This window comes from Galeopterus variegatus, unplaced genomic scaffold, assembly GCF_000696425.1.
Source record: "Galeopterus variegatus unplaced genomic scaffold, G_variegatus-3.0.2 Scaffold4278, whole genome shotgun sequence".
Taxonomy (NCBI): domain Eukaryota; kingdom Metazoa; phylum Chordata; class Mammalia; order Dermoptera; family Cynocephalidae; genus Galeopterus; species Galeopterus variegatus.
Window position 1 is genome coordinate 94,991 of NW_007730389.1, and position 20,476 is coordinate 115,466.

Here is a 20,476-nt window from a genome sequence, read left to right on the forward strand (position 1 = left end):
ATATTTTTTTTTTTTTTTTTTTTTTTTTTTTTATAAAGATGACCGGTAAGGGGATCTTAACCCTTGACTTGGTGTTGTCAGCACCACACTCACCCAGTGAGCAACCGGCCATCCCTACATGGGATCCGAACCCGTGGCCTTGGTGTTATCAGCACCACACTCTCCCGAGTGAGCTACAGGCCGGCCCACTAGCATATATATTGTTACAAATCATAATTATTCTTTATACCCCTTGTCCAATCTCTCCCCATCCCCCTCTCCCTCCCCCCTCTAATTACCCAAGATTTCTTGTCTCCTTCTGAAAGAATAATGGTTACTCTGTTGATTTGTTGCCTAGATGATCTGTCCAATGCTGAGAGGTATGATCAGGTCCCCCAATATTATCATAGAGAAGATGCTTCTTCTGTCACTCTGAAATGGGCTTTGTGTGTGGAGAGACATCCTCTTCTTTCTTTATCTCTGCTGGTGACTCTTCTTGTTTTAATGCACTCCAGTGGTTGGCGGACCATCTGTGTGGTGGTTGTGGCGTCTAGCTACTTTTGTGGCAGCCATGTTTATTGTGGTGGCTGTGGTGAGCCACCCACATGGAGGTGATGTTTTTGGTATGTTCCTTGGTGCTGGCAGTGTGCCTGGTTGTGGGGGGTGTCTGGTCCCCTTCTCCATGCCTCTGATCCCCAGGCAGGCCCCTAGGTACTGGCACAGTGTGTCTGGTTGTGGGAGGGGGGTCCAGTCCCCTTTTCCATGCCCTGGGTCCCCAGGAGGGCCCCGAGGCGCTGGTGTGGTCTGCCTGGTTGTGGGAGGGTGGTCCAATCCCCTTCTTCATGCTCCTGGTCTCCGGGAGGGCCCCAAGGTGCTGGCGCAGTGTGCCTGGTTATGGGAGGGGGGGTCTGGGCCCCGAGGTGCTGGTGCAGTGTGCCTGGTTGTGGGAGGGGTGGTCCGGTCCTCTTCTCTATGCCTCAGGTCACTTGGCAGCCCCCAGGGCCCCCAGGTGGGTCCCAGGGCACTGGCATGATGTGCCTGGTTGTGGGAAGGGGGTCTGGTCCCTGGGTCCATGCCCTGAAACTCCAGGTGGGGCCCTGAGGCACTGGTGGTGTGCCAGGGTGTGGGAGTGGAGTCCAGTCACCTTCTCAATGCCTCAGGTCTCCAGACGGGCCCTGAGGCGCTGGCACAGTGTGTCTGGATGTGGGAGTGGGTCTGGTCTCCAGCTCCGAGCCTCAGGTTCTGAGGCAGGCCCCAAGGCGGTGGTGGTGTGTCTGGGCTGGAACTAATTTTTTGTCCTTTTCTTAGTTCTAAAGTGGGGGAACTTCCTGTGGGAACCAGTACTTGAGCTGCGTGGTTGTTTAAATTGCTGCTTTGTTGCTGTTTCCCTAGGGAAGGCTTTTTGTGCAGCTCAGGGTTTAATGGTTGACCTTATAGATACTTCCGGCTCTCCAAAGACCCGGTGGATCTGTGTTGTGTAGAAAATCTGATCTGGGCCTGAGTTTTTCAATCAGACTGCACCCTATGCAATTCTGTATTCTTGACCAGTCTCCTCTGAGTGGTCCTGTGCTAATTGGGGGGTGGATTGGCTGTCTTTGCTGTGTCCCAGTGTTCTCCCGGTGGGCCTGTCTCTCCCACCGCCTGTGCTCCAAACACCTCCCATGGGATGGGCCTTGCGCCGGTCCCTCGTGGTGACTCAGTGGCCTCCGAATGGCTCCCTTTTTTCAGTTGTTCTGGCTCCTCGCTCCTGCGTGGGTCCTTGGGAACCCTGTTAGTGGTCTTGCTGTGCTGGGGTTCACAAAGGCCCTCTTCTCCCCTGCCTCCTCCAAGCAACTCCATCAGAAGAGCACAGCTGCGGCTTCTGCTGGCTCCTGTTCCATGCACTCAGCAGCTCGAGCCTTGAAGCGGCCGTGGCCCAAAACGCTCCAAGCAGCTTTTTCTTTCTCTCATCGTGGTTTCTCCTGCCATCATGAACTCCGTAGGTCTCTCCTCCTCTTCCCATGAGCGGCCCCAGCTTGGCTGATGTTACATTTTTATAGTTGTAAATTGGTTGCTTAGTGGGAGAGAGGGATTTTGGGGACCAAGTTCTGCCATCTTGACCAGAACTCCTAATTTCTAAAAAAAAGTATGAAAAACCTTCATTACAGATATCTTCATGTTCTCAGAGGCTTTATTTTTTTTTCCTTTCATTTTTTGACTTTAATACTGTATGTTGTAGTGGACATTCCTAGCAGAAAGAATCATGAAGCTCATCAGGGCTTCTCTTAACCTGTAAGGATCCATATGGGCTTTAGGTGGCCTGTGAACCCAGGGAAATTGTGCACCAAACTTTGTCTATGTGTATTTATCCAGGTGGAAAGCCCAAGGCATTTAACACATTTACAGATGGGCCTATGAGCCAAAAAGCCTGAGCTGCTCTTGTGAAGGAAGTGATCAATTTTCTGAATCTGGGGGAAATTTTGTATTAGATCTCCATTAATGTTTTGTTAAAAAAAGTAAACCTAAGTTCTGTGATGACTTTCTGTTGCATGTATGTGGGGATGTAGTCCTCAGATTGCCACGAGGACTAAATCATACCTTTTAAGAAGGTATGTGAATGTGGTACCTGATTTTTTCATTCTGTAACTTCAGAGTAGAAATCCAGAATTAGTTTTTGGGCATTTGGGCTGTAATCTGATTGTAACTGGTTTGCATCATAATGAAAATATGCTGTGTCTGGGGAACTTAATTTTTGTGGAATACCCTTTCTATCCATTTTCTGTCCCCTCACAGGCTTATGTTTAAAGAAGCATTTGAATGCATGAGAAAACTGAGAATTAATCTCAATCTGATTCATGATCATAACCCTAAGGTAACTTTCTGAAACTGACATTTACCTTTGCTTTTATACTTCAGCTAATGTGATCTGAACTAAAATACTTCATCCTTTTATTTGGTAGGTGTTTCTTGAAAATGTGGACACCTTCATAAGACAGATAGATTCTGTAAATCATATTAATTTGTTTTTCACAGAATTGAAGTAAGTATTTTGAATAATTTATGAATATTGTTTCTATAATTTTCTCTCTTGTTAAAGAAATCAAACATAAATGACTAGAGAAGAAAAATTACTTCCTGTTCATTTTTTTGTTTTTAATCACTATAACTCTTAGATGCCAGTAGGTTTTTTTGCTTTTTTCTTCTTTTAAAAAAAAAAAAGCCTATTTGAAACTATGTCTTTAAAACATATTATTTTTTTTTTTTGTCCTTTTTTTTTTTTTTTTTTTGAGACCGGCCGCACTGCGCTCAGCCAGTGAGTGCACCGGCGGCCATCCCTATATAGGATCTGAACCTGCGGCGGGAGCGCTGCTGCGCTCCCAGTGCCGCACTCTCCTGAGTGCGCCACGGGCTCGGCCCTAAAACATATTATTCAGAATTATTATTGGACTTGATTTTTAGGTATATGTATAAAATTATTTGTTTTTCTTTAATTGAATTCAAATGGTGTCATTCTCTGCAGTGAATTTTTTTTAACTTTTTAATGATACATTTTAAACATAGAAAAGTTGAGGGATTTGTCCAATAAGTATCCTGTACCACTACCCAGATCTCCAGTTCATATTTCCCTATATATATACGCTTTAGCACTATCTATAATCTTTTCATCCATCACTCATCTTGTTTGACATCTTGCTGTAGACATCAGTCCGCTTTACCTCTCAGTATTTCACCTTACATAGCATTAACTAGAGTGCATTCTTTGTATAGGTTTTTTTTTTTTTTTTGTGAGGTCAGATTTATCTACACTGAAATGCACAATTCAGTGAGTTTTGGCAAAATGTATGCTTTATGTAACTTGAACCTCTATCAAGCTAGTGAGCATTTTCTTCTCAGAAACTGTCCCAACCTCCAGGCAACTGCTGTTTTGGGTATTTCACCATAGATCAGTTCTGGCTGTTCAAGAACTTCATATAAATGGAATCATATAGTATTTACACTTTTTTCACACTAGCATATTGTCTTGAGATTCATCCATGTTTTTGCATGTATCACTAGTTCATTTTTTTTTTATTGCTTAGTAGTATGCTATTGTGTAAATATACCACCATTTGTTTATTCATTTTCCTGTTGCTGGACACCTGGATTGTACTCTGTTTGAGGCTAATATGAATCAAATATCTATGAACATTATTGTACAAGTCTTTTGTCAAAGTGTTTCATTTCTCAATATTTTTATAATTAAACTATTTTCCAGATACCATTTTTACTTACTATCTCATCAGCATTCCGGGTACATGTTAACAGTTTGATTGCTGGGCCACATGTTCAGTTAGTGATCTTTTTATACATACTTGTTATTAGGGAAGAAGATGTCACAAAGACCATGTACCCTCCACCAGTTACCAGCAGTGTCCAACTGTCCAGGAATCCTGATGGGAAAAAACTGGACCTTATCTGCGATGCTATGAGAGCAGCCATGGAGAACATAAATCCTCACAAGTATGTTTGCTGTCATTAGTTAGCATCTTTTGAATAACAGAAGCATGTTGTCGTTCTTGTCCAGCTTATTCATCCTCCTCATTCTGCCATTCCTCACTTATTCCCTCAGGTACTGCCTGTCAATACTCACATCTCATGTGAAGAAAACAACCCCAGAACTGGAAATTGTGCTGCAGAAGGTACACGAACTTCAAGGTAGAGACCTGCTTACAGAGAGAGTGTTTAATGTGGCCTTGACTGACACTAGTCTTTTGCAGATGACCATTACCATATAATTGCCTCATCACAGATTTAACCTGTGGCCCTTTGGTTGCTGTTTTAAGACCTATGTCAGTTTTTTTGACTGCTGCCTTAGAAAGCATGTATCAAAGAGTCCAAAGCAGTATATATTCATTTGGTGTCCAGTTCTGTCAGAAAAATTTGTTACTTTGCCTTTTTAATTATGTTGCTAGATCTGTGAGTTTTTTTTCCCAAAATGGTTTTGTTTTCTTAAACACTGACAGAAAATGCTCCATCTGTTCCTGATGCTGTGAGTGCTGAAGAGGCCCTGAAATATTTGCTGCTTCTGGTAGATGTTAATGAATTATATGATCATTCTCTTGGGACCTATGACTTTGATTTGGTCCTCATGGTAGCTGAGAAGTCACAGAAGGTATGTGGAGTTACTACTTTTACATCATTTTGGTTCTTGTTTCTTTAATCACTGTGGTTTGAAATCCTGTGAGTTTCCAGGGCCCATGCTCCAAGCCTCATTCTCTATCATAGTTTTGGGCTTATCAAAGTGTTTCGATTGCTCGGTTGAGGAAGTGGAATAAAATTGCATGGTTATTTTTAAGATTATAAGCACATGTGTGAACTAAATCTTCTCTTATAAAGTAAATGTAATAAGTGATTCATGTTACACTTATTTGTTATCATGTAGCTCTTTTTTCTAGTGGAAAGTGGGACCATGGAGCATAGTTTAGCATGATTGGTCTACATATTTTTTATCTGTTTTTTTTGCAGCTTCAGTCTCTTCCCCTATCAGTCCTTTCTTTGCTGTTGCCAGAATAATATTTTCAAAAATGAAAACCTGATACTTCATTCCTCTGCTTAAAGTCCTTCATGAGCTCTCCATTGCCCCTATAAGCCATAATATTGCTTAAAAACCCTTTCATGATCTAGCCTTTCCATTCTCATCTCTTTGTGCTATCTTTTTTCTCTGCTCATGGAGGAAAGGAGGAGAGTGCTTTTGTTCCACTTCTCCACTTCTCAACACCACTAGCCATCACATGCCTTTGTAGGTGGCATTACTTCCGCCTCCCATGGGCTTCGACCCTCACCATTCACGTGGCTAATTCTCACTCGTCTAGGTTGAAGGATGCTTAGGTCATCTTCCCAGTAAGCCATTCTTGCTTCCTTTCAGGGATTAGGTGACATGGCCCTCACTGCTTCTATTTTGCCCAGTGCCTACCCCTGTGTACCACAGACCATCTCTTTCCTGAGGCTAAGAGTTATGTTGCATTGCCTGTACTTATCAAATTCTCACTAAATGTTTGTTGGTTGAATATGTTGGCTCACGGTTATCCTCCCCATACATGGAGGAGCATTTAAATATTTACTGTCTTGATTTTTTTCCTATATTGTTCTTACTTATATTCATCCTGTTTGTCCAGTGAAATTGCATGAAGAACAGGAAGCATCTCTTCTTTAGGAAGATATGCTGTTTGCTTACAGAGCATTGCACAGAGCTGGAGGTGAAAGTGCCAATAAATACTAGGTTGGCAGGGCCTCAGAGTTTTGTGTCCAACTCAGTATAATTTTACCTTTAACATGTGGTCTTTGCAAATGGAGAGCATGAAATGTCATGAAAATAGCACCAAGAGCAATGCCTTGTACTTTTAGGAGAAAAATGGGTGCACTTTCTACACTGGAACCTTGTTTTTCTTATTAGGCTATGAAATAAGTGGCTACTGTGAGACTTAGTTAAGGTTTAGTCATTATTATTCCAAATGTAAACTACTAACATGCATATGTGAAAGCATTTTTACCAAAACTTGTTTGATGTATTTGATTTTATACGATATAGTTATTAGTATAATAATACACATTTAAAAATTATGTAGCTTTCGGGCCGGCCCGGTGGCGCACTCGGTAGAGTGCGGTGCTTGCGGTGCTCCCGCCTAGGGTTTGGATCCCATATAGAGACCGGTCCGCTCACTGGTTGAGCGCGGTGCGGGCGCGACACCGAGGGTTGCGATCCTGTTGCCGGTCACGGTGCGGGCGCGACACCAAGGGTTGCGATCCCATTACCGGTCATGAAAAAAAGACAAAAAGGAAAAAAAAAATTATGTAGCTTTGGGTTTATTGCTATAATTAAATGTTATATATATTTTTATTTTTATTTTTACATGAGAATATCACAACTAGTGAAGTTCTCCATATTATTTGCTTTTTTAGGATCCCAAGGAATATCTTCCATTTCTTAATACACTCAAGAAAATGGAAACTAATTATCAGCGGTTCACTATAGACAAATACTTGAAACGGTATGAAAAAGCCATTGGCCACCTCAGCAAATGTGGTAAGTGTGAGGATTAGTATGTTGATTTGTGCTTCAAATCTTTGGAACCAGGCAAGGTATAAATTAAAATAAAATGTTGGTTTTGACAGAGACTGATTTCAATTTCCTTTCCTGAAAACTTTAACAATTATGTATGTTCACCTTATTTTGTCATATTTTCTGATTAAAGCAAATCATTTTTAATGAACTGGAGGAGCTCCCTAGCTAAGAACATAGAGAAGATCCTTTTGGGGTTAAGAATGAGCACTTCTTAAAGGAACTTCAGTGTCAGAAATTAAAATTGATTGATAATACAACCCTCTCGTGGTGTTTGCAAACATGTGAGGGAAAGCTGGCTTGTCTGGAGTGAGTGGTGATGCCCACCATCCAGAAAGACACAGTTGTAATTGGCAGTGATGAAGCAGAGTAAGAACAGTGGTAGTTCTGCTTTATCCCATCCCTGTCCCCTGCTGGAGCAGCTGTGATTCTTTACTGAGGGCTGACACAGGGACAAAGAAGAATCACCTGGGGTGCTTGTTAAGCATTCAGCTCCTGACTTCCTTGGAGAATCTGATTCAACTTGTCTGGGATAGGAGTGAGGCATGGATAGGTTTTAAAGTTTCCCAGGTGATTCTTGTCAAGAAGGTTGCGAAGACGCTAAGCTGGATAGTGTAAAAAGAACTCCTTTTAAGTAGAATGCTGATCCCAATTAATGCTTCTCCTTCCTCAGAATCTGCACTGGTGCTTGTTAAAAATTCAAATTCCTGGATTCTGTTCTCCAAATATTCTGACTGTATAGGTCTTCAAAGGTCTCTTGTGTATTTTGTTTGGAGACCATTGGTATAAATGAAGTCCATTGTGCTTCCAAAGTCTTAAGCCTGTGTTTTTGTGAATTTTATTCCTGCAGGACCTGAGTACTTCCCAGAATGCCTAAATTTAATAAAAGATAAAAACTTGTATAATGAAGCTCTGAAGTTATACCCGCCAAACTCACAGCAGTACAAGGTGTGTTGTGTGAGAAATGAGGCTCTCCTGGTTTTGCTTTGTGCATTAGTTGGAAAGGGGTGAGGACCCTGGAGCCATAACACTGTCCTTGGTTTCAAGGTTTATCTTAAAATCAGTTAGCTTCATCTTGAACTTCTTTTCTGGGAGGATGGCTCTGACCTGTTCAGAAGAAATTGCATAGGCCAGAAACCTAGGAGATGATCTTGATTTCTTATCTAGAATACCACAGCAGCTTCCACATAGGGTTCTCTGCTTCTCTCCTGCCCGTCCTGTAGTCCAGCCTCACTGCTGCATTGACTGATCAGCCTACAAAGTACAGGTCTTTCCCATATATTTAAGCATAAAGGGATAAAGATTTGTTTTGTTTGTTTAAACAAACATGTATTTAGCTTTTCTTATATGCCAGGTACTTTGCTTATAAGCTGAATGTGTTATATGATCCTCCTAACAACCTGATAGGGTCTCAATTTGCAGATGAGAAAACAACTTGCCCAAGTATCCAGAGCTACACAGTGGCAGACCTGGGATGCAGAGCCCAGGCTGACCAACCACTAAATCCATGCCATTAACCATTACTCCACTGTGCCAACATTAGCACCATTTTTAATTCATCCCCAGATTACATACATGTCTTTCTATGATGTAGCCCCTGCCAGCTTCTTTAACACCAGCTTCTGCCATGCTCCACATTCCCAGTTACTTGTAGGTAGTTCCACACATGTTACACTGTATAGTGCCTCTGCGAGCTCTCTGCCAACTCTCTACTCTCCGCTTCATTTTGCCCCACTTGTCCATCAAAACTCTTGGGTCTTCTCCTCTCGAAAACCATTCCTGGAGTTGGTGTTGAACATTGAGCTCCCAGAGCACGCTGCTCTTACCTTGGTGATTGCATTAATCAAACCACTGGTATACTGCTTTGTCTTCTTTGCCAGCCTATGGTCAGGGGTTCTATGTTGTATTCCTCTCCGTGTTTCTGCCTAACACCGAGTCTGGGGAATACAGGATTTGGCCAGTGGCTATCTCTTTGCTTTTGTTTTCTCTCTCTCTTTCGTGCCCTCTCTGCTCCAGTCACACCAGCCTTCTTGCTTTCCTCAAACCTGCCATGCGCATTCCTGCCGGATGGCCACGATGCCTTCTGTGCTCTCTGCCTGGGGTGCTGTCCCCACCTCTTCCCACAGCTGCTTCTCCTCACAGCCCTTGGAGACAGCACTCCCCTCGCTCTCTGCTCCTTCACAGCTCTCTGCTGTATTGTGTCAGCAAGCCCACTCTCTGTCACCATAAGCCCAGGAGTTTGGTGGTAGTTCTTTGTTGTTTGTTTGGTTTTATTTTTGCTATATTATTATTTGCTATATCATTATTGCTACATTATTCCTATTAACCAGAATAGGGCACATGTAGATACTCAGTAATTATTTGTTGAGTGGATAAATGGCACATCCCAGTCAGGTTTTGTTTTAATTTTTAAAGATAATTTATTATACATACATGTGGGGTACAACATTCATTTTCAATAGTTGTGTACAGTGTGTGGTGGTTAGATCAGGATAGTTAGCTTATTCATCATTACAGTATGCAATCATTCTTTGCGTCTGTTAACCAATTCCTTGTTAACCTTCGTCTCCTCCCCTTTTTCACCTCTAGTAACCATAGTTCTTTTCTTTCTTTCTAAAAGTTCAACATATTACTGTGATTGTTGTTTCTTTCTTTTTCTCTGTCTCTCATTATTATTTGTTCATGGATTTATCTCCTGGTTATGAGGGAGAACATGCATTATTTTTCTGTACCTGGGTTGTTTCACTTAGGATAATTTTTTCCTTGCTCATCCATGTTGCTACAAATGGCAGTATTCCATTCTTTTTTATGTCTAAGTAGTATTCCATTGTGTATATATACCACAATTTCTTTATCCTGTCATCCATCGATGGATGTTTAGGTTGGTTCCATCGCCTAGCTATTGTAAATAGAGCTGCAATAAACATGGGAGTGTAGGTATTCCTTTGACGTGATGATTTCCAATTGTGTGGATATATCCCCAGTAGTGGGGTTGCTGAATCATATGGTAGTTCTATCTTTAGTTGTTTGAGGAACCTCCATACTGTTCTCTATAATGGCTGTATTAATGTACAATCCCACCAACAGTGCAGAAGGGTTCCCCTTTTTCCACATCCTTGTCAGCATTTGTTATTCTCTCTCTTTTTTTTATAATAGCCAGTCAGGTTTTGAATGGATAAATAATTGAACTAATAGACCACAGGATTTTCCCAAGTAGTTCAAGAGAGATTCAAGTTGAGTGACTAAGGCAGCCTACGTTGCAGCTTCAAAGAAATAATTGTCACATTTCCTCATTGACCCTAAGTGTCCTCTTGTACCAGGATATCAGCATTGCTTATGGGGAACACCTGATGCAGGAGCGCTTGTGTGAGCCAGCAGGATTCGTGTTTGCCCGCTCTGGTGCCCATGAGAAAGCTCTCTCAGCCTTTCTGGCTTGTGGCAGCTGGCAGCAAGCCCTCTGTGTGGCAGCCCAGCTTAACCTGACCAAAGACCAGCTAGCTGGCCTTGGCAGAACTCTGGCAGGTAAGCACAGTCATTTATTTGTCTACTTATCCAAATATTTTTTGTTTCTTTGTTTTGTTTTGTTTGATAATTTTGCAAATAAATTTAGGGCAGCATATTGGGAGACAGTCTCATACTCGCTAATGAAAATTAATTTAGAATGGTTTTTTAAGTAGTGTAAATGTTAAGCTGCTACAACAAAAGTCCCAAAATGCAGTGGCATAATAAAGAAAGCAGTTTATTTCTCTCTCACATAAAAACAGAGAGGTTCTTCCATTGTGTGGCTCTGCAGTCTCTTAGGCAGATGGGTGTTGCTGTGTTATCTCCACAGCTGAGTTCCAGTCCTCAGGAAGTGGGGAAACAGAGTCGTGGGGGAACAATTATCTTTAAGTTGGAAGTAACCTCGAAGTTAAACTATTGCTTCTGCTCTATCTCATTCGTCAAAACTTATATCATATGGCCATACCTAGTACAGTGTAGCTGGATGGCCATGTGCCCTATGAGAAGGTAAAGTAAATTTTGGGATGGGGCCATTCTGGAGTAGATTGTTGAAAATCCTAACAGCAACTGCCAAGAATGAGATGGAAGAAAAGGCCAAATGTATATGCATTCTGAAAGTAAAGTCAGTTTAGCTGTTCACAGTCTAAAGGTTGCCTGATCCAGGGGCAAGCTAGTACCAGTTTGTGATTTCTCAGAGTGGAGGAAAGGTAAGGATGTCTGTGAGAAAGGAAGATAGGGGCTCTGGCCCCCTCTTGGGAAAATATAGGAAAATGATCAGGGCCCCTCAGATGTTCAGAATCTGCCAAGCATTTGATGTAAATATATACATGTGCACAGGTGTTCCTTGGTTATTGTCTAATGTAATTGTGCATGTGCACCCGGGTGCCCTGGGTTATGGACTTAAGTATAAAAGATGAGTGGCTCTGATCTAGGGAGCCCCCCACCCCCGTGTTGCCCCCGGGGGTGCCATGAGGAGGCCTTTACTGCTGGAGGCTGTTGCTGTAAGCTGTTGCTGCCAGGGCCCCCAGGACCCTCTGAGAGGCTGCTGCCACGGCCAGACCTGTAAGCTGCTGCTGCCATTGCTGAGGATTGAGCTCGTGTCGTCTGCCAACAGCTCCTGGGATCTTTCCCAATTACCTAGCATGGACCTGCATGTGAGAGGTCTGGGGACCCAGCCTGGCATGTGAGGGGTCTGGTGACCCAGTCTGTACAGTGGGTTTGAAGGGTCTGAGCCCTAGCTCTGACAATATAAATGGAAACAGTATAACTAAAATAATGAAACATTTTGGCTTTAGTTATGATTTGCTTTACTTGACAACTGGCATTGTATAGCTTTATACCCACTCAGCAGTGCTTGAAATAAAGGAACGACTGGTGTATTTTTTATCCTACCTTTCTATAAAAGTCTTGTAAATGTTGTTGTGGTTTCAAAAAAGAAAGTAGTCCTTAAAAAAATTTTCAAGTTATATACTATTAAATTTGTGTACATATTTTTTGTTATTTGCATTATTCTTTTTTCCTTGGAATTATAAAAATATGTGAGGATATCACTTTTCTTTTTCTAGTTATTAGATCTGTAGTCTCTTCCGTAATCCCTTTCAGTTTCCAAGCTGATCTCTTTTTGCAAATGTTGAGATTCCTTATTTCAGGCCTTTTAATTATTCATTCTGGCTCCATCATTACTTCTGCTTTAGGGATTTGTGTTATTGGTAGTGTATACCTTCTAGCTCTGTTCTTGGGATCAGTTATCTTCTCTTACATTCTTCACAACTCTTAGCTTGCTATTTACCACTTATGATGGAGTGTACCTAGTTCTCTCAGATATTTAGCAAAAAAATGTGGGGAGAACAGTGGTCAAAGATTTTTGAGATGTTATACAGTGGAGTCACTTTGAGTGCACATTACACAAACCAGCAAATGAAAGAAAAGATGACTGTTTAAATAGCGGAAGTGATTTTACTTATTTTTTTCCAGTGGTAATAAGCCCTGGAGTGAGCATAAGATGGGATAGTGAATCTTCTAGCCCCTTAGTAAGCCTTGGGTTCTGTGTGCCTCTCATAGTGTGATTTATTTCAACTGGGCTGAGAGTGATTCTAGGATCTAAAGATACCTTGTGACCCCCCAAACATAAGCCAACTACCTCCATCTAGTGCTCAACCAAAGAAACAGTGGTTTCTTCCTGTTAGAGGAAGAAATTGATTAGTGAGAGATACCAGGTCAGTTTCCCACATGCATGCCTTCAGAACATTTCTCGAGGCTTTTTTTTGTTTGTTTTTTTGCCTGGGGATCCAAACTTGGTGTTGTAACACTGAGCTCTAACCAACTGATCTAACCCGCCAAGCTAAGGCTAATTTTGACTATACATGATTTTCAAATCCTGTGCTAAATTTAGATTCTAACTGCCACTTAAAGATAGGACTCCATGGTATGCATAACTATTCCTCTCACAGAAATTCACAAAATACGTATAGTTTGATACATAATAAATACATGTTAAAGAAGCACTTCAGCCAAAGATTAACTTTGTTGTCAAATGCTTATTGTTACCTTTACAGGAAAGCTAGTTGAGCAGAGGAAGCACAATGACGCAGCCATTGTTTTGGAGCAGTATGCCCAGGTAAACTCAGTTACTCCCAAGTCCTCCTCTGTCCCCAAACAAGAAAGGACTTCCCATTTGAACCTTCCTGAGCATGGAAATTAAAGGAACCATGGGTAACTGTTAAGTCCAGAGATAGTGTTATAGTGTTTCTTTCAAAGGTCTTCTGTCTTGCTGGTGTGACTTGGAAATCTAAATTTAATATATCTCTAAATAATTATGTTTTGTGAGGTAGAATGCCGTAGAGCTTCACTATAATATGTACTAGTGGTTTGACCTTAGTAGAAAGTACTAAATTAAATCTCAAGGTAGTTGTTAACTTTGTCAATGTAGAAACAGTGAAAAAGGGTCATTATAAAACAAAGTAATTGAATTTTAAATAGTCTTTTGGCTTTTATTCCCATTTTGTCTGTTGGAAATGCCTCTTTTACCTCAGGCAGCTTGAGGGGTCCCAGTTTTACAGCAGATTCTAAGGATAGGACTTACTTTGAAAATAACACAACTGTACATTGACACTGGCTACAGACTCACAGTACACAGGTACACAATTGACACCAGGGATTGCCTCATAGAGTTCTGGCCTTTGATGAGAGAGTGGTTTTTTACAGTTGTTGCTGGTGGGCACCTTATGTAACATAATTGTGCTCTTAAAATATTTCAGTGTCTTTCATGTAATAAGAATGAGTGAAAGAAGATAATTAAAATTTTGTATCATTAGATCCTGGAAAGAAAATATATTGGGTGTTTGAGTTGAAAACGTCACTGAATAAAACATGCATAAGAGGGTAGAGAGGGTGCAGTGGAAAGATATACCATATAGGTCAATTAAATAGATTAAATGCCACAATCTTTTTTTTTCTTTGTAATGAAGATTAATTCATAAAATTATTTTGTGTAATTTACATCCAATAAAATTGTATGTTGTACAATTTTTGTATAATTTACATATAATAGAACTAATTCACCAATTTTAAATGCAGAAATGTATGAGTTTTGACAAATGTTTGCAATAATATAACCACCACCATAGTCATGATATAGAACATTTCTAACACCCCAAAAGTTCTCTACTTCCCCTTTTGCAGTCAATCTTCTCCCTCCACTCCTAGTCTTTGACAACCATGGATCTGTTTTCTGTCACTGAAGTTTTGCTTTATCTAGAATTTCTTATAAATAGAATCATATGGTATATAGTGTTTTTAGTCTGGCTTCTTTCACTCACATAATGCTTTGGAGATTCACCCATATTGTAGCTTGTATAGGCAGTTTGTTTTATTGCTGAGTAGTATTCCATTGTATGGATATACCACAATTAGTGGATCCATTCACCAGTTGATGTACATTTGAATTGTTTTCAGTTTGGGGTGATTATGAATAAAGCAGCTGTGAACATTCTAGTACAAGTCATTGTGGGGACAGGAGTGGGAGTGCTAGGTCACATGGTTAGGGGATGTTTAGCCTTGTAAGGAGCCACATAACTTCTCTGCAGTAGCTGTACCATTTTGTTTTCCCACCAGTGATGTGTGGGTTCCTCAGTTACTCCTATACTCCAACACTGGGTGTGTTGCTGTGACAGCAGGTGTACAATGATACTTTAGAAAGTTCGTGGAAAAATGGAATTGAAAGATGATACAAAACTTTAATGAACTTTTTGAATACCCTCATATTATCATGGCTACTAACACTGTATATATTATCTGTGGCTATGTAACAACTTACCTCAAAACTTAGCAGTTTAAAACAACAAACTCCTATTATCTCACCTTTTTAGGGGTCAAGAATCTGGGCAGGGCTTAGTTGGGGCTCTGCTCAGGGTTTTTCACTAAGCTGCAGTTAAGGTTTGGCCAGGGCCAGAGTCATCTAAAGGCTTGACTATTTTTTGTTACTAGTATGTGGAAGTATAGCTGATTTCTTTTTTTGGTGTATTGATCATGTGTCCTGTAACCTTGCTAAACTCATTTATTGGTTCTAGAAACTTTTGGGTAGATTCTCTAGGATTTTCTACATTAATGAACATGTGTTCCTATGAATAAAGGCAGTTTTACATCTTTTCCAATTTGTATTTCATTTTTTTTTGTATTCTTACTGTATTTGCTGAGACTACAGTACAGTGTTGAATAGAAATAGTAAGAGCGTTATGGACGTCCTTGCCTTTTTCTTGATATTAGGGGAAAAATTCAGTCATCTTTTATCATTAAGTATGTTTGCCTTTCTTTTTTTTAAATGCTTTTTTTGGTAGGATTTGTTAAAGTACAGCCTGTGGCAAATTTAGCCTGTCACCTGTTTTTTTTTTTTTTTTTTTTTTTTAAAAATGACCAGTAAGGGGATCTTAATCCTTGACTTGGGGGTGTTAGCACCATGCTCTCCCAAGTGATCTAACTGGCCATCCCTATATAGGGATCCGACCCCACGGCCTTGGTGTCAGCACCACACTCTCCCAAGTGAGCCATGGGCTGGCCCTCTGTCACCAGTTTTTATAAATAAAGTTTTTTTGGAACACTGCCATGTCTGTTTGTTTACATATTTTCTGTGGCTGCTTTTCCACTACAACAGAGTTGAAGAGTTGTGACAAAGGGGGTCTGGCCCACAAAGCCAAAAATGTGTATTGTCTAACCTTTTACAGGAAGAAGTTGCCAATTCTTGCCCTCTCTTAGGTTGAGGAAATCCTCTTCTATTCCTGATTCTGAGAGTTTTTATTATGAGTGGGTGTTGAATTTTGTCAAATGCATTTACTTTTTTTTTCTGTTGACTGGCTAATACAGGGATCAAACCCTGGACGTTGGTATTATTAGCACCACGCTCTAACCAACTGAGCTAACTAGCTAGCCTCAAATGCATTTTCAACTATAATTTGGTTTTTTGTTTTTAGACCAGTGATTTGGTGAATTACATTGTTTGACTTTCCATTGTTAAACCCACCTTGCATCAGACCACTTCGTCATCATTTATTATCATTTTTCTATGTTGGTGGATTGGATTTGCTAAAATTTTCTTGAGGATTTTTGTTTCTCTTCATGAGGGATTTGGTTTGTAGTTTTTTTATGTCTGTCAGATTTTGATATCAGGATAATGCTGCTCTCATAAAATGAAGGAAAGTGTTCCTTATTTTTTCTGGAAGAGTTTGTTTAGAATTGATGTATGGAGTCTGGCTCCTGGTTAAAAACCTGTGTGTGATTTTTCAGACCTGACCGTAGCAATTACAGACTTTGCCTAGGAGGCCACATGGGAAAAAAAGCTGCCCTCCCCACACCAGACTTGGTGTACTGCCAGTGCGTTATAGGCAAGGACCTCAGGGCCCCCTGGCCAGTCATGTTCTACACATATTTGCATTCCTAGCCCTGGTGCCTTCATTCCTAGGTCTTTTTATCTGAGACCTTGGACCAAGGTCATCTTCTGGCACATCTGTCTAGGCTTCCTTAGGGGTGAGAAGTGGGAAACCTTGAAGACACTTTTCCCTTCTCTGACTCATTGCCAAGTACTTTTTCCCTCCTGGCCCTCCTACTGCATCTCCCAAGGTCCATAAATGTTGCTTTGCGTTGCTTAGCCCCCCATGGATTTGTCACCCCACTTCCCCTGGGTGACGGAGATGCAAAGGATTACTCAAAGCCCATCTCTACTGAGCAGTGAGAGGCCCCGAAGTGGTTAATCTCCCTGGGAATGCTCAAGGAAGAGCCAGCCCTTCCATTTGGGAAATTAATGCCGAATTGGGGTTCTCTTCCTGCATTTATTTTCCATACCAAGAAGTTACAGGAAGAGACATAGGTGGGGTTATGGTTTAACAGTATAGTCCTCTGCAAGGTCAATATTTGAAACTGCAAGGCTTTGGAAAACCAGGCCCTGTGAAGTACATATGCTTTATATTATATTCCACACATAAAACTGCTGATGTCTTTTGTCCTGGGCTCCCTCAACAGTGAGACAACCCTCATGTCTATACTGATCCATTTGACCCTTGACCACGGTTCCTTGGGGAATAATGGAACAGAGGGAGTTGGCACTTTCTCTGATTTTAGCCTCTTGCTCATACCAATGCAGTGACTAAAGGCTTAACTTTCATTTTTGGCTTGTTACTTTAATTAGCTTCCCTGACAACGGACAGCTCAGCTCTCTCACAGCTCAGCTGAGCTTCTGGCATACTTTTTTCCTTAAATGTTGGTAGAATTTACCAGTAAAGCCATCTGGGCCTGAATTCAAGTTACCAGTTTTTTTCTGGAATGAACTTTGGTAGTGTGTGTCTTTCAAGGAATTTGTCTATTTCACCTAAACTGTCAGATTTATTGGCATAAAGCTTTTCATAGTATTCTCTAATGCTTTGTGCATAGGACGTATAGTGATGTCCTGTCTTTCATCCTAGATACTGGTTATTTGTGGCTTTTTTTCTGATTAGTTTAGTTAGAGGTTTATCAGTTTTATTGATCTTTTTAAAGAATGTTTAATTTTTTTCTCTGTTATTTTTCTGCATTCTCTTTCATTAATTTTTCTTTATTACTTCCTACTTATTGTTTGCTTTGGGTTAAATTTGCTCTTTACTTTTCTAGCTTCTTAAGGTGGTGGCTTAAAATCATTGATTTGAGACTTTTTTTCCTTTCTGGTTCAAGCATATGAGAAGTCTTCAAAAAGTTCATGGAAAGATTCATATTACCTTTTAATTCCATTTTTCCACAGACTTTTTGAAGTACTCATATAATGCCATAATTTCCTTCAAGCACTACTCTAGCTACATCTCACAAATTTTGACATGTTGTGTTTTCATTTTCTAATTTCCCTTGTGATTTTTTTCCTTGACATATGGGTTATTTAGAAGTATGTTTAACTTGCAGATATTTGGAGATTTGCCAGCAATTTTTGTTATTAATTTCTACTTTAATTCTGTTGTGATTAGAGAGAGTATTTTTTATTAATTCAGTCTTCTTGTTGTATGGTCCAGAAAATGGTCTGTTTTAGAGAATGTTGTGTGTGTACTTGGAAAGAACATGAAATCTGTTATTGGAAGAAGTGTTCTATAAATGTCAATTAGATTAGACTGGTTGATCATGCTATTCTACTTTTCTATATCCTTGTTGATTTTCTCACTACTTCCTTTATCAGTTACTGGGAGAGGAGTGTTAGAATCTCCATCTGCAGTACTGTATTTGCCTGTTTCTCCTTTCATTCTACCAGTGTTTGCTTTATGCATTTTGAAGCTCTGTTATAGGTGCATACATGTTTGTGATTATGTCCTAGATTAATTCATTATGAGATATCCTTCTTTTTCCCTATTAATATTCCTTATTCTGAAATCTACTTTGAATGCTAATAAAGATGTCCTTCCATCTTTATTTTGATTAGTCATTTCATGGCATATCTTTTTCCATCCTTTTAATCTATCTGTCTGTAGTCTTTATATTTAAGGTGGATTTCTTGTTGACAGCATGAGATTGGTTCTTGTTTTTTTAATCTAATTAGACAATCCCTGCCTTTTAATTGGAATGTTTGCATTTAATGTGATTACATATAGCAATATAGTTGGATTTAAACCTACCATCTTGCTGTTTGTTTTCTGTTTGTCTCAGTGATCCTTTGTTTCTTGTTTTCTCTTTCCTTGCCTTTTTTTTAGATTTAGTATTTTTCATAATTCCATTTGATCTCCACTATTGGCTTATTAGTTTTACTTATTTGTTTTAGTATTTTAGTGGTTGCTCTAGGATTTACAATAAATATCAATAATTTACCCAACTCTACTTTCAAATAATAGTATACTATTTCATATATAGTATAAAAACCTTACAAGGGTATACTTCCATTTCCCCCTCTTGTCCTTTGTGCTATTGTTTACAACATTTTAATTCTACATGTATTATAAACTACATAACAATTTGCTATTGCTTTTGCATTAAATGATCAATTATTGTTTAAGGAGATTTAAAAATAACCCAGAATGTCTTTCGTATTTCTTCTTTTTTCAAGAGAAGTTGGAAATATGGATTTTTATCTGATATTTCCTGAGTTTTAAAAAACCGCAGGCCACTCAAAATGGATCCAACAGTTTAAGAGCTAAAGCTATGAAATTCTTAGAAGAAAACATAGGGATAAGTCTTCATTACCTTGGATTTGGCAATAGATTTTTAGAATTAACACCAAAAGCACAACCAACAAAAGAAAAAATTGATAAATTGAACTTAAAAATTAAGAACGTTTATGCATTAAAGACATCAGGAATGTGAAAAGACAACCTACAAAATGGAAGAAAATATTTGCAATCATATATCTGGTAAGGGTTTAATATTAAGAATATGTAAAGAACTCTTATAACTCAACAACAACAACAACAAAAAACAAACCAACTTAAAAATGGGCAAAGGACTTAAATAGATATTTTTCCAAAGAAGATATATACAAATTGCCAACAAGCACATGAAAAGATGTTCTTAACATCCTTGGTCATTAAGGAAACGCAAATCAAAACCACCATAAACTATCAATTAATACTCGCTAGAATATCTTTAATCAAAAAATTGGAAATAAATCAGTTACAAAAAGACAAGTACTGTATGATTCCACTTCTTTGTGGTCCCTAGAGAAGTCAGATTCATAGAGACAGAAAATAAAATGACAGTTACCAAGAGTTGGGGGGAGGGGAAATGCGTATTGTTGTTTAATGGGTATAGAATTTCAGTTTTGCAAGATGAAAAGAGTTCTGGAGATTGGAAAATAAGCATTGGCAAGGATGTGGAGATATAGGAACCCTCATACATTGCTGTTGGGAATGTAAAATTGTACAGTCCCTGTGGAAAACAGTTTGGTGGTTCCCCAAACTGTAAACATAGAATTACCATGTGACCCACCAGTTCACTCCTAGGTATATACTCAAGAAAGATGAAAACATGTCCACAAAGGAACTTGTACTTGCATGTTTATAGCAGCATTATTTATAGTAACCAAAAGGTGAAAACAACTTAAGTGTCCCCTCAGTGGATGAATGGATAAATAAATTGTGATATAATAAACATAGAATGGATTATCCATAAAAAAGAACAAAGAACTGATACATGCTACAACGTGGATGAACCTCCAAATCATTGTGCTAAGTGAAAGAAGCCAGACACAAAAGATCACCTATTGTATGATTCCTTTTATGTGATATATCCAGAATAAGCAAATCCATAGAGACAGAAAGCAGATTAGAGGTTACTAGGGGATGGAGGGAGTGATCACTTAATGGGTATGAGGTGTTTTTATGGGACAATGAAAAACTTTTGAAATAGGACACAACAATAAGAATACACTAAATACCACTAATTATACACTTTAAAATGATTAATTGTGTGCTATGTGAATCTCAC

General features: G+C 39.6%; 1 protein-coding gene across 1 annotated transcript in view; it reads left to right on the top strand.

Annotated features, from left to right (window-relative positions):
- The window catches only part of IKBKAP (inhibitor of kappa light polypeptide gene enhancer in B-cells, kinase complex-associated protein), a 73,451-nt gene that overhangs the window by 37,666 nt on the left and 15,309 nt on the right, over positions 1–20,476 (top strand). The window contains exons 21-29 of the mRNA XM_008587196.1: positions 2,752–2,830; positions 2,919–2,998; positions 4,321–4,458; positions 4,568–4,653; positions 4,962–5,110; positions 6,898–7,021; positions 7,908–8,005; positions 10,378–10,579; positions 13,114–13,175. Coding sequence (XP_008585418.1) covers positions 2,752–2,830; positions 2,919–2,998; positions 4,321–4,458; positions 4,568–4,653; positions 4,962–5,110; positions 6,898–7,021; positions 7,908–8,005; positions 10,378–10,579; positions 13,114–13,175 — 1,018 coding nt within the window. The remainder of the gene's footprint in view (positions 1–2,751; positions 2,831–2,918; positions 2,999–4,320; positions 4,459–4,567; positions 4,654–4,961; positions 5,111–6,897; positions 7,022–7,907; positions 8,006–10,377; positions 10,580–13,113; positions 13,176–20,476) is intronic.